Source organism: Eretmochelys imbricata, chromosome 9 (assembly GCF_965152235.1).
Source record: "Eretmochelys imbricata isolate rEreImb1 chromosome 9, rEreImb1.hap1, whole genome shotgun sequence".
Lineage (NCBI taxonomy): Eukaryota > Metazoa > Chordata > Testudines > Cheloniidae > Eretmochelys > Eretmochelys imbricata.
In genome coordinates, this window is record NC_135580.1 from 16,778,490 (window position 1) to 16,792,900 (window position 14,411).

The window sequence follows — 14,411 nt, forward strand, 5'->3', positions numbered from 1 at the left end:
AATGTACTTCACATAGGAAGGGGAAAAAAAAAATCAAATGCACAACTACAAAATGGGGAATAACTGGCTAGGTGATAGTACTGTGAAAAGGATCTGAGAATCAGTGCATCACAAACTGAATGAGAGTCAACAACGTGATGCAGTTGCAGAAAAGGCTAATATTCAGGGGTTTAAGAGACAAAGTAATTGTCACGCTCCACTTGGAACTGATGAGGTCTTACCTGCACTACTGTGTCCAATTCTGGGCATCACACTTTAGGAGTGATGTGGACAAATTGGAGAGAGCCCAGAGCAGAGCAAAAAACCGATAAGGTTTAGACAAATCTGATGTAAGAGAGGAGGTTAAAAAATGGGTATGTTTAGTCTTGAGAAAAGAAACACAAAGGGGGAGCGGATGATAGCTCTTAACATATTTGAAGACTGTTACAAAGACGACAATGATTGACTGTTCTCAGTGTCCACTGAAGATAGGACAAGTAGTAATTGAGATTGAGGTTAGATATTAGGGAAAACTATGTAATTTTAAAATTAGTTAAGCACTGGAATAGGTTTCCAAGGGAGGTTGTGAAATCCCCATCTTTGGAGGTTTTTAAGAACAGGTTGGACAAACAGATGTGATCTAGGTTTACTGGGTCCTGCCTCACCATAGGGGGCTGGACTAGATGACCTCTCAAGGTCCTTTCCAGCACTACATTTCTCCAATTCTATTCTCTGTAATTTAAAATTACAAAGTCACTCTTTAGACTTCAGGGTGATTCTAGTGTGAACAGGACTTCTGGTTAATATTACGGTCTTTATTCTGAATTTAAAAGGTATCTGTAGCTTAAAGCACTAAAAATTAAATAGCTACTTATAGGCACTCATCTAACAGAAAAAGTAGAATTTTTTTAGACAAATATCGCCATCTCTTAGCTCCTTTCCATTTGGAGGATGCAAGAGTTGGGAGGCCAGTGTCAACAAACTTTGCACTGCTGCATCATGTCAGAAACACAGATTTCATGCTAACAATATTCTCTCAGATTAAACATACCTGGCATGCTCCTCGGGCAGTTTCCTCTGCCGCTGCATATGAAACATTAAATCACCTCCATTTACGTACTCTATCACAAAAAATAATCTGAAACACACAAAGGTATATTAATGCAAAAATTGATTGTTTCAACTTTTCATTTGATCTTTTTTACCCTCACAGTTCTTGGAGCTTGATAACTTCTGAACAGAAGAACTGAAAGGGTCTAGCAAGGATTCTCCTTCTCTCTCTCTCAGAATATGGATTAGAATGGATTAGTCCCATTCCAACATCTTATGTTCATGTCTCCATATTTCAGGGCCTCTCTCAACAGCCAAACAAACAGAATTTGTCCTGGGGCTTCCTTTATTACTAAAGGAAGGCAATTAACTCTTCCCATTCTCCCAAACCACCAGGATTTCTAAGTTTCTTTAACAACATTTATAAGTGTTATACAAAAACAATTATATAGATTCCAAGGCCAGAAGGGAACATTGTGAGCATCCAGTCTGACCTCCTGTAGAGCGTTCCCAAAGTAATTCCTTTTGAATTAAGAATCCTACCACTGAACAACCAATGCTCTGTCTGAACTACCCACGCCCAATTATGTGAATGGTTCCCAAATCGACCTCTATACACCCAATCCCACCATTTAGTCCAGCTGTGCCTCTCATTGCCTGACACATCTCAAAAGTTATCACAAACTTTAAAGCTGAACTTATGTTTCCTCATGATTTCCATCACTGACAACCCAACTATCCTTCATTTATCCAGTGTTGTATTTGACTTCTCACCCATATATCCAGTCTCCCACAAGGTCCCTCTAATACAACATAAACAAAATGCAATTTTCTCACTATCCTTGCTGCTTAAGCCATCTTGGCCATCTTTTGCCTTTATTATTTTTAACTTTCTCTCTCATATCCAAGCTATCAAATACCACTACTAAAGTAATCTCTCCTGCCACCTCACCACTCCTTTTTGAATTCCTTCATTCATTTCCTATTTAACAGCATCATATTCAAGCTCCTTTCCCTCTTCAAGGCCCCATGTAACATCATCCCCCCCCCACATTACATCTGTTCTCATTTCTTCATACTCCCTCTCATTCTTTATGTTCCTACTTCTTTTCTTCCATATTGGGCTTTTTCTTCTATCATACTGTCTCCTATGCTTAGGACAGTTTCCTTCTTCAAGGAAGGAAACATCCCTCCTTCAAATTCCCTTCTTCTCAGAATCCTTTTGTTTACAAAACACCACAGACATTTATGGTGCTATAGTTTTTAGTAATTATTCTGCATTCAGTATTTGGATAGCCCTTTGGGATACCTACCAGTATGAAAAATATCATGAAGTGTCAAATACTTTCTGACCTTACCTGCTTTCTGTCTGGAAGCAAGAGTGTAGTCCAACAAGGAAAGGATGATTTGAAGCCTGTTCAAAGACATGTTTTTCCGTCTGTACCCAATCAATATCCTATTTATAAAAACATCGCAAGCTTAGAAAACAATGTTCTTCTTTGTATTTCTTAGGTCAAATACTATTTAAAACTGTATCAGTCAGACACACTGAAATGTTTACATCTTGCATCTAGTTTCAGGATAAATTAAGACAGACTTGTATCAATTTACCTCCATGACAAACTTGCAGCCTTATGCATAATATATAGTGTGATTATAGTAAGGTTGAAAATCTAGTTCTTACGGGTACTGTGTGCAAGTTCTTTCTAAATGAAGTATTATTTAGTCCACTGATAGAAACATTGCTTACCTCATCATCATTAACTAGTTCTTTTTTCACAACCTTCATTGCATAAATGCGTTCAGTTTTCTTTAATCGAACCAGTAGCACTTTAGCATAACTACCTCTTCCTATAACTCGGAGCAGATCAAAATCTTGAAGGCCCAGACTGGAGGAAGGTTTGCCACTTTCTCTAATACTCATCGCCTATAAATAAAGATTTTAAACACAACTAAGCAACCTTGCCATTATAATAATATATTGGTAACTGCAGATTTTTTTTTTTTTTTTAATATTGGGGGTTCAAATAGCTTACTTACTGTGCTGCAGCAGTAATAAAAAGGGGGGTGGGGGGATAATTATTAAAGAACAGCTTTGTAGATTAAAATGCTTAATCTCTCCTTCCAGTTTCATATTGAAGTTTTTCCTGCATATTGAATTCTGTGTCTAAACACAAACTTTGTGTGGACTAACTTGAGTTTGCACATGAGATAAATTATGTAATCTGTATGTAGGTCGCTTTGTGCTAAGACTTTAAAGTTAGTACTGATATACATTTCCAGACCTTTGAATAGTTAGGTGTACTGCTCTAAAACACTTTACCTCTTTTTCTTCACCAACATGGTCCAAGCTCTCATGACTAGAAGGATTATATGGAATCACTAAAAGAACAAGCAAAAAAAATGAAGGTGTTCACTCTATTAAATGAAAGACAGACAGATATTCTCTATTTTTTAAACTTCCGTGCACAAAAATAGAGGATTACAGTGTAGCAGAAAAGATTTCAGCAAATATTCTAAGAAAAATAAAGTATATTGATTTAAAAGTTGGTTTACCAGCTAAAAAGCTTTGGACACTATTTCACCACCACACTGTTGAAGAATCTCTCATTCATAATTAATACAAGACTCCAAGTTAAAAATTTGAATCTCTAAAACATAGGGTAGCTTGCATTATCTGGGCTGATCTCATGCAGTGATTTCTGAAGACAGAGAATGGTAAAGAGAGAAAAAGATGGAGCGTCTGTTAAATTCTGGTTTTACTGGTAAGAATAGTGACTAGATCCAAGTTTGAAAGTGAAGATTACTATTCCTACTTAGATACCCCTCCAACTTGATTTTTGTATAAAAGACATTGCCATGATGCTAACTACTAGTTAACTTTATTCTCTCTCTATTTTTGTAGAAATCAAATCACACCCACCACATTCTTTTGAAGAGCTACCCTATTTACAGAGAGGTGTAAACCTAAAACATGGGGAAATATTTGTTCTCCATCTTTAAACTTTTGATTTGAACAGCAGGATAGGAGATTAAGGTGTAGTACAAAGATCTGTGCATGTGCATTAAATAAACAAGCTTAAAAACAGGCCTCTTTCCCTAAACAGAAGAGAGTAAGGGATGTTTTCCTTAGCTTTTCAAAATGGGGTCCCCATCAGGTATCAGACTACAAGCTATGATACCTCACACAAATGTACCATGAAGCCAGTGATACACCTGATATACATGGATGATATTTTTGTGCTCTGGACAGATGACAAACACCCTCAAATTTCCACCACAACTTCAAGCACCACCACACATCCACTGAACTCTCTCTGGAACACTCGCACACTAGCATCAAGTTCTTGGAAAACTCAGTGAGCTTCAACAATAGAACCATACAGACAGCTATATACAAGAAACCCTCAGATCACCAGACCTACCTTCACAGAGCCAGTAACCAACCCAAACATACCAAGAAATCTGTTATCTACACCCAGGCACTCATACCACAGAATATGCTCTGAGGAGAAAATCCAGGGAATACACCTTAATACACTCAAAACTACCTTTACCAAAAACAAGGACACTCCACCGAAATACCCCAAGACAACCTGCTTCAATTCAGAAATAAAAAACCCCTCCGAATGCACACCCCTAGTTGTCACCTTCCACCCCACACTTGAACCCATGTGGGGAAATCAAATAGCTAAAACCCATATATGATGGGAATCCCATCCTGAAAAAAAATCTCTTTCCTGAACCTCCTCTTCTGGCCTTCAAACAATGCCCCAACCTCATCAGAAGCAAGCTCTCCACAGACCAGGACACACTAAGTCAAAGCTGCACCAGGCCCTGCCAGAACAGATGCAAAACCTGCAGACATCTCCACTGCTACAATGATCACCACCACCCCCAACACACCTTCCATGGGTCCTACACATGCCTATCACAACATGACATACCTCATCCAGTGCACTAAATGCCCCAACAACAACTATTCGGGTAAAACCAAACAGTCACTGATCTCAAATGAACTATCACAGGAAATGATAAAAGACAACACACACCATATCAGCTAAGTGGGTGAACAATTCAGAAATTGATCACTCTGACTTATCAGGCCTCATCCTGAGTGGAAAGCCTGCACAACACTTTCAAAAGACAAGCCTGGGAGCTTAAATTCATAACTTTGCTAGATGCTTTTAAAAAAAAAGCATGGTCTTAAGACAGCAGATTTATGGTTTATTGCAACAACCTGTAACCAGTTAACTCTCCTTTTTTGTCCTATGACTACAGGGGTGTTAATAGGCCACTTCACCTTCAGTGGTCCCTTAGAATATGTCCTAACTACTTATGCTACACTATCTGTTTGATCTTGTATTTAGTTGTAACATTCTAAGGCCAGCTCTACACTACAGACCTATAATCGGTATAACTACTTCGCTCAGGCATGTGAAAAATCCACACCCCTGTGCAATGTAGTTATACAACATAACCCCCTGTGTAGACCATGCTATGTTGATGGGAGAGCTTCTCCTGTCAGCATAGCTACCACCTCTCAGGGAGATGGATTAACTACGCTGACGGGAGAAACTTTCCCATAGATAGTAGCATCTTCACTAAAGCGCTACAGTGGTGCAGGTGCACTGGTGTAGCTGTGCTGCTGTACATGAAGACAATCCCTAAGTACCTTTCCCATACCTGAGGAAGAACTCTGTGTAGCCTGAAAGCTTGTCTCTCAGCAACAGAAGTTAGTCCAATAAAAAAAATATTACCTCACCTACCTTGTGTCTTTAATATCTTGGGATCAACATGGCAACAACAACACTACATAAAATTATTCTGTTTGTTCACATGAAATGTTTTAAATTATTTAACAAATCATAATTAAACTGAATTAATATATTATTTCAGAGTTAAAGTACTTGAAATTGCAGAAACTTTATATAAAAATACATTTATTCATTCATCTTACCTGGTTCTATGTTATCTGGGTGCACTGATGACTGATCCATAGGTATTACAGGCTCCTACAAAATGTTCACAGTAATGGTTCATTTCTTGCCTATTACAGTTTGTAACAATTAACTATATCTTTAGGACTGAAAACGGAAGAGCAGAGGCATTTTTCCCTTTAAGTCCGAGACTCAGACTCCTTTTCAGACAGAGCCAAGTTTAACTGGGGGACTCCAGTTCCTATTCCTTTCACATTTTACTTAAAAAAACCCAGACTATCATATATGATCGTTATCTGATTAACATATTCTAGTTAAAATTTAAAAGTTAGACTAAGCAGCATCCATACTGGCATAATTCAAATAGTTATCACAGATTGCACAAGGGACCATTGTGATCTAGTCTGATCTCTTGTTCACACAAGCCATAGAACATCCTCAAAATAATTCCAAGACCATATATTTTAGGAAAAAAATCCAATCTTGATTTAAAAATTGTCAGTGATGAAGAATCTACAATGAATCTTGATAAATTGTTTGAATGGTTAATTATGCTCACTATAAAAAAAAGTATATCAGAAATGCATGAAGGCGGCAACTATTTGGGAACTATTCTATTAATTCTACATAGATCCAGATTTATTCATACTTCAGACAGATACTGAAATAGCAATCTACTCCAGTAGAGAAAAAATAGAGCAGTGGGAATGGGATAGACAAGAAAAGTTCAAATGGCCTTACTAGTCATTTGACTAGTTCAGGGATGCCCAAAATACAACCTGTTGAATTCTTAAGATGTGGCTGTAGTTGTCTCCTTTTTAATTGCAGGGTGAAGACAAACTGATCTACAACGTTTTGATGATGTCTGACAGGTAATCCTAGTTATCATGATATTATGGGCTAAACATAGTTGACTTGCTGTGTGGCTTTGGCCAAACTGCAACTTCTGTGCCTCAGATTTTCCCCATCTGTAAAATTGGAGACCTACTTTCCCACTCAATAGTGATATGTGAGGAACCATATTTTTTTCCCCCATGGCATTTGAAGATGTAGAGCATTATACAAGTAGCATCAATTAAATAAATACAGATACAAGCAACAGGCAGGGATGTACATTTATTTTTGATACATAGATATGCAAGTTGGGTGCAGGTATCAGGCTCCTGTCCAATTGCCACTAAGGTCCTCAGCATTGCAGAGTTTGGGGACCATTTCCCTAGTTACCATTCCACTATGCTATGAAGTTTTATTTCAGAATAGTTACTAGATAATTTCACTTACTGGTTGTAGTGCGTGGCGGCCACATTCAATGTTGACAAGTTTGTGGCACTTCTTGTGAACAAGGAGTTTACAGTTGATACATTTATATCCCTGACGCCCCAGGCCCCAAATTCGGTCAGTGCAGATGGCACAATGAGCTCGCTAAGATGACAAATCAACAAAATTCAGATTAAAAATAAACACTAGAAACAGGAAAACAACCAGCAGCATTTTCATTGTTTATATTACAGTAGAACAGTGGTTCTCAACCAGGAGTCCAGGCCTCCGCGGGGGGCCTGTGAGCAGATTTCAGGGGGTCTGCCAAGCAGGGCCAGCATTAGACTTGCTGGGGCCCAGGACAGAAAGCCTAAGCCCCACTGCATGGGGCTGAAGCCCGGGGCCCTGAGTCCTGCAACCAGGGCTGAAGCAGAAGCCTGAGCAATGTAGCTTTGTGGGGGCCCCTATGGGATGGGGCTCAGGGCAACTGCCCTGCTAGCTACCCCTAACACTGGCCCTGACATTTATATGCAGACAAAAATAAATAGTTATGACAGGTGGGCAGTGGAGTTTTTATAGCACATTGTGGGGCAGGAGGGAATGGGGCTCAGAAAGAAAAAGGTTGGGAACCTCTGCAGTAGAACACAAACTCCAATCAGGGCCCCATCATACTTGCCACTGTACCCTTAAAAAAAGATGGTCTCTGCAACAAATTGCTTTCAATCTATGTATATGACAAGAGAAAACAAGTGATACTCCTGGAGGAATTCTGCACCACTATGCTTAGGAGACAGAGGAAGATGCTGGCAGTTTATGGGAGCTGTCTGAAGTAAAACTGCCCGGAGCCCACACCCTAAACCCCCTCCAACACCTCAACCCCCTGCCCCAGACCTCAGCCCTGTCCTACACCCAGACTTGCTCCCGGAGCCCACATCTCCTCCTGTACTCCAACACCTTGCCCCAGCCTGGAGCCCCCTCCCACCCCCTGAACCCCCTCTGCCCCAGCCCAGAGCCCCCTACTACTCCAAAACCCTCATCCCAGGCCCCACCCTAGAGCCCTCACCCCCTCCTGCACCCCAATCTGCTGCCCCAGCCTGCACCCTGAACCCCTCATTTCAGGCCCCACTCTGGAGCCTACACCCCCAGCCCATACCTCCTTCCACACCCCAACCCCCTGCCCTAGCCTGGAGCCCCCTCCTACACTCAACCCCTCAGCCCCAACCCCTAGCCCCCTCCTGCACCCCTCATCTCTGGCCCCATCCCAGGGACCACACCCCTAGCCAGAGCCCTCACCTCCTCTTGCACCCCAACCCCCTGCCCCAGTCTGGTGAAAATGAGTGAGTGACTGGGGGTGGGGGAGGAGAAGAAGTGAACAGAGGGCGGGGCCTTGAAGAAGGGGTGGGACAAGGATTTTCGGCTTTCTGCAAACAGAAAATTGGCAACTCTGCTCCCTTAGCTCTTTCATTATCCTTGACTCCCTTTGCACTGCTTTTGAGGGGTGCAGGAAATACGTTTCTGTACTACAGTTTAAAGGAATTACTACTCAAAGTTTTGTATTAATATGCCTAGTAAGGAAACTGTCAAAAAGCATTTCCTGAATTTTTGTTGTCTGTATTATTACAGACCTATTTGTTGACAGGTATTCTGAAATAAATTACCAAAATAATTGCAACTGACATTATATTGTGTTATTTTGACAAACAAAATATGCAGAATTTTAAAATATTGTGTGCAGAATTATTTTTGGTGAAGAATTCTCCCAGGAGTTAAATGGGTATAATAGATGAGGAGCACAAGGTAGTAATAAAGCTATTAACATAAGCAGCAGTTTCAGTACACTTAGAGGTGTGTGTAGGAGGGCCTCACAAACTGAGCTTTGGGCAATACCCACTGATAGAAACAGGAAGAGGACAATCCACAAAATGAACACTAACAAAGCAACTGGGGACAAACAACCATAGAGGAGGCTAGTTAGAGGTCACTCAAGAGACTTTGGAAAGAGCTGCTTCAGTGGAACAAAGAGCAGAAACCAGACTTGGAGAGGGTCAAGGAGGGAGTTGGAGAGAAATTCCATGTGTTTGAGTCCAGTGGTGAAGGGGAGAAGATATATTGTCTATGGACCTGTATTATACAAATACTACTCATTACACATTGCAGATTTTCTTACACCATGTTTAAATGTTTTAAACAAGTCTGAAAAAAGTACCTAAAAAGTAAATAATTTCTTACAGTTAATATGACAAATACATGCTTGTTACTTTTGATTCCTCTTACTCCAGCATATGGAGGCTGGGCTGGCTGAACACCTTAGTTCTTACTGGTAAACCATAAAGAGAAATCCCTGTAACACAAGTGACTCAAACTTGTTTGTTCCTAGAGTTCAAAACAGTGACAATGCCTATTGGTAGCTCAGTACCCAGAGCGCTCTGCCAGCTCACAGCCATTTAAAATCAGTGCTGGCATCTAACCTCTGCAAACAAAATTAAAAGAATATTGGTGTTATGTACCGTTGAAATAATAAATTTTTTGGTGTGCTTTGGATTAAAAAAAAATAATCAGTGAATTTGGGTTATAATTTACCTATTTAAGTGTGTAACATTTAAATAGCCCAAGTGGCAAATTTTACTGAAAGCACAGGGTTATCAAAAGACCAAATACTAGAGATTAACCAAAAAAACTACTTACACTATAAACAAAGAAATGAGAGGTGTTGAAGCCAGAAATGTAAACTTGAGTTACTTCTGTATACTTTCTGGTTATCAGAACTTATATAAAAGGAACCACCTTATTTGATACACTGAGGGCAAAGTCCATTTTCTTTAGACAATGAACATTTTAATCTTTGGAGGCAGTAATAGTACAACTACAGAAGAGAAGGCCAGTGCATCAAGGTTTTAACATTCTATTCAACTACCCATGGAAAGTCTTACCCTGTTAAATCGCTTAGCTTGGAAAGTATGACCATTTGCACAATAGAGCTTCCGCCACCGCCGGGCACCGCGACGATAAATAGATTCTAAGATAAGTAAAATACAATTATATCCATTCAAGTGTGAACATTACACCATAACACATTCATGGACACTTTATACACTAATTTACAAATAAAGGGCCCAATCCTGTAAGTCTCTACTCCAGCAGAATTTGATGTCAATGGGAATGTCTTGCCATGAACAGAAACTACAATTTAGGACTCTAAAACCTCTTCACTGACGTGAGTGCTGCCCCCACCAACCAAAACCTCCAAACCCTGATGGTAATTACAAATAATTGCTATTGCCTAAAAGCATTCAAGACTGAGCCAAGAGAATGGAGATTGTCCAGGTATTACAAATATTTGAATAAAAAACCAACTATTTTATTTAAATTGAAAGAATAAAGAGGAGTGCCCTGATTTACACTTTGTTTGCTGCACTATAATCCCCTGATATTTTAGGCCCACAGCTGCCATCACACAATGCATTTTGCACTGGCAGTACCACATTAGGACCACACTGAACCACACAGAACTGCATCTTAAGTTGTTTTTCAAATCCACTTACGTTTGGGAATGCCAGTTTCTAAAAATCTGAGTGATGTCACACTTATCATCCATGTGTATGGTAAAGCAAACCAAATAAATTTTAAATGGGTTTCATTCATACCAATAGTATGCTTTTTTATAGCTTTAAGCACCCAAGTTAAAGCTGAGGCTTTTCTTAAGAACTAGTAGAGAACTAACAATTAACACTTGGGTAACATGACCTCAAATTTCAAGAGCAGGAGCTGAACTGAATCTATAAATTGACATCCACTGCTGTACCCAGGAAGACAAAAAAAATATGACACTTCATTACTGGTGACAAGAACTCCAAAGATCCACCTACAATATTCAACCAGCAAATTGGTAACTGTCCAGGAGAAGCTGACATGTAAAAGGAAATTGTCATGTTAGGGGGCAAGCTGGAGCAAGTAATACAAAGAGGCATGAGTGGTTACAAATGAGGTAAATTCTTATCCAGGAGTGACAAAATACAGCACAACTTTGAGTGTAGCAAGACCTACAATATTAACTCAATGTGCCTTCCAGCACAAAAATTTGAACAAGTTCATGTTGGATGAAAACACGCAACTTGCATCAAGTGGGTTTACTTCTGTTGTAAAGGTCTGAATTGGCTCTCATGAGATTTTCTCAGCACAGGAAGCTAATTGCAAAATACCAGAAACTCTTAGTTTTCTGTAAGCTGCCTAGGAATGTGTTTGAAAGTCCCAACCTCTGGGAGACTTGTCTTCTGTGGTGTCAGAGAAAAGGTATGTCACATACCAACACTGCAAGATTCCTCACACTGCCTTATGAACATGATAAGCTGATCTGGTGGGACCACATCCAAGGATGAATGGGCAGGTCTGCAACCTTAATTTAAGAGCAGCGGTTGAATGCAAACCATTGTAAAATCAAATATATTGGGGAGCATGGGGAAGGAAAGCCTCAGCTGCATAATCCATTCAAAAGTTATCTGGGCAAATCCAATCTTAATCAAAATATTAATTTCAATTGGTACGACGAGGAATTCCTAAGAGTATAATTTAAGAGGTAAACAGTAATTCCGTCTTCCACCATTTCATTGAATTGCAAAGCATTTTCAGCACCATATACAGTTTTCAGAGTCCATTGAAAGACAGCAACGGGAGACTGCCTGAAAGGTGCCTGAAACGTAGTTTGATTTTTGGCCACTTCAGCTAATAAGATTGGACAGCACTGTTAGTTATCATGGCTATCCATCTTTGCGGAAAACCGGATAGCCTGTCGAGAAGAGTAATAGCCACATTTCCGTTTCAATTTCTTAGGTTCTATATCAAAGCTTATCAAGAGGAAAAATAAAAAGCTACTATTTTAATCAGTTCAGCGTATGTTCTGGGATACCATACAATGACCATTTACAGAAAGTATTTCCTTTACAAAAATGCCTACTTACTATCTTCTCCTGGACAAGGCATGCCAGGCCTTTCTGGTACACAAGGGAACACTGTAAGGTAAAGAGTAATGCTTCAGATTGATCTTTTACTTCAGATATAAAGATACATTTTCAAAATATACAAACAGATACGAAAAGCACTTGTATCATCTGGGAAGAAAGAGGATGTCAAGGACAATGAAAGATCTATGGTGTAAAGCCAATGAGGTTCCTTGAAAAAGGTTCTTTTAAACAGCTGCTCAAGAGGTCTCCTGCATTGCGTAAGCCAACCTGTACTGAATTAGTTCACTGCAGACCTCTTGCTATGCTAGAGGCTAGGCTTAAACAAAGAATTGGAGCCAGGAACTCCCACATTCTAAGACTATCCTGACTTCTTCTGTGACCTTCGGCAAGTAATAAGAATTCTGGCTTCATTTCCGCATGTAAAATGTGGATTACAATACTTCCCTCACAAGAACATGAATGATTAATGCAAGTTTGTTCATCTGATATTATCACGGACACAAAAACTGGCTTCAAGTACTCATCAGAAGAGCTTATTGCTACCAAATCTATAGATCAGACTTTTTCTATAAGATTAAGTACACTTTAACATTTTTGATGGCTACATCTCAACTCATTTTTAGTCGTAGTGTCCATGTGACAGCTACAGCAGTTGCCTACATGGCAAAGTAATATTAGGAAATTGTTTAGTGTATTTTTACATGTCAAATAAGGTAACTGAGCAACAGTAACTGAGAAGCCAGCACCATGTAACCAGCAAGCTCTCTAAAGACCACCCGCAGGCCATGGACCCGAGCTCAGGAACCTCAACCATAAATACCCCACGTTATAGAATCATAGACTTTAAGGTCAGATGAGACCATTATGATCATCTAGCCTAACCTCCTGCACAATACAGGCCAAAGAATCTCACCCACCCACTCCTGCAACAAACCCCTAACCTATGTCTGAGCTACTGAAGTCCTCAAATTGTGGTTTAAAGACTTCAAGGTGCAGAGAATCCTCCAGCAAGTGATCCATGCCCCATGCTGCAGAGGAAGGCGAAAAACCCTCAGGGCCTCTGCCAATCTACCCTGGAGGAAAATTCCTTCCAGACCCCAAATATGGCGATCAGCTAAACCCTGAGCAGGTGGGTAAGACTTACCAGCCAGACACCCAGGAAAGAATTTTCTGTGGTAACTCAGATCCCACCCCATCTAACATCCCATCACAGACCATTGGGCATATTTACTGCTAATAGTCAAAGATCCCATCATACTATCTCCTCCATAAACTTATCAAGCTTAGTCTTGAAGCCAGATAGGTCTTTTGCCCCCATTGCTCCCCTTGGAAGGCTGTTCCAGAACTTCACCCCTCTGATGGTTAGAAACCTTTGTCTAATTTCAAGTCTAAACTTCCTGGTGGCGAGTTTATATCCATTTGTTCTTGTGTCCACATTGTTACTGAGCTTAAATAATTCCTCTCCCTCCGCTGATATATTTATAGAGAGCAATCAAATCTCTCCTCAGCCTTCTTTTGGTTAGGCTAAACAAGCCAAGCTCTTTGAGTCGCCTTTCATAAGACAGGTTTCCTATTCCTCAGATCATCCTAGTAACCCTTCTCTGTACCTGTTCCAATTTGAATTCATCCTTCTTAAACATCGGAGACCAGAACTGCACACAATATTCCAGATGAGGTCTCACCCCTGCCTTGTATAACGGTACTAACACCTCCTTATCTCTACTGGAAATACCTCGCCTGATGCATCCCAAGACCACATTGCTTTTTTCACGGCCATATCACATTGGTGGCTCATAGTCATCCTGTGATAAACCAATACTCCGAGGTCCTTCTCGTCCTCCGTTACTTCCAAATGATGCATCCCCAGCTTATAACAAAATTTTTTGTTATTAATCCCTAAATGCATAACCTTGTACTTTTCACTATTAAATTTCATCCTATTACTATTAGTCCAGTTTACAAGGTCATCCAGATCTTCCTGTATGATATCCCGGTCCTTCTCTGTATTGGCAATACCTCCCAGCTTTGTGTCATCCACAAACTTTGTTAGCACATTCCCACTTTTTGTGCCAAGGTCAGTAATAAAAAGATTAAATAAGATTGGTCCCAAAACTAATCCCTGAGGAACTCCACTAGTAACCTCCTTCCAGCCTGACAGTTCACCTTATGGTGCTTTAATAACCAGGCATTTATGGTCTTGCCTACACTAGTACTTTTCACAGTTTGC

At 40.0% G+C, this 14,411-nt stretch overlaps 1 protein-coding gene across 1 annotated transcript in view; it reads right to left on the reverse strand.

Annotated features, from left to right (window-relative positions):
- PRKCI (protein kinase C iota) overlaps positions 1 to 14,411 on the reverse strand; it is a 44,844-nt gene that overhangs the window by 13,816 nt on the left and 16,617 nt on the right. The window contains exons 4-11 of the mRNA XM_077825743.1: positions 12,182 to 12,232; positions 10,157 to 10,242; positions 7,251 to 7,391; positions 5,990 to 6,044; positions 3,353 to 3,411; positions 2,780 to 2,956; positions 2,388 to 2,485; positions 1,031 to 1,117 (exon numbers count right to left, since the gene is read on the reverse strand). Of these exons, the coding sequence (XP_077681869.1) occupies positions 1,031 to 1,117; positions 2,388 to 2,485; positions 2,780 to 2,956; positions 3,353 to 3,411; positions 5,990 to 6,044; positions 7,251 to 7,391; positions 10,157 to 10,242; positions 12,182 to 12,232 (754 nt within the window). The remainder of the gene's footprint in view (positions 1 to 1,030; positions 1,118 to 2,387; positions 2,486 to 2,779; positions 2,957 to 3,352; positions 3,412 to 5,989; positions 6,045 to 7,250; positions 7,392 to 10,156; positions 10,243 to 12,181; positions 12,233 to 14,411) is intronic.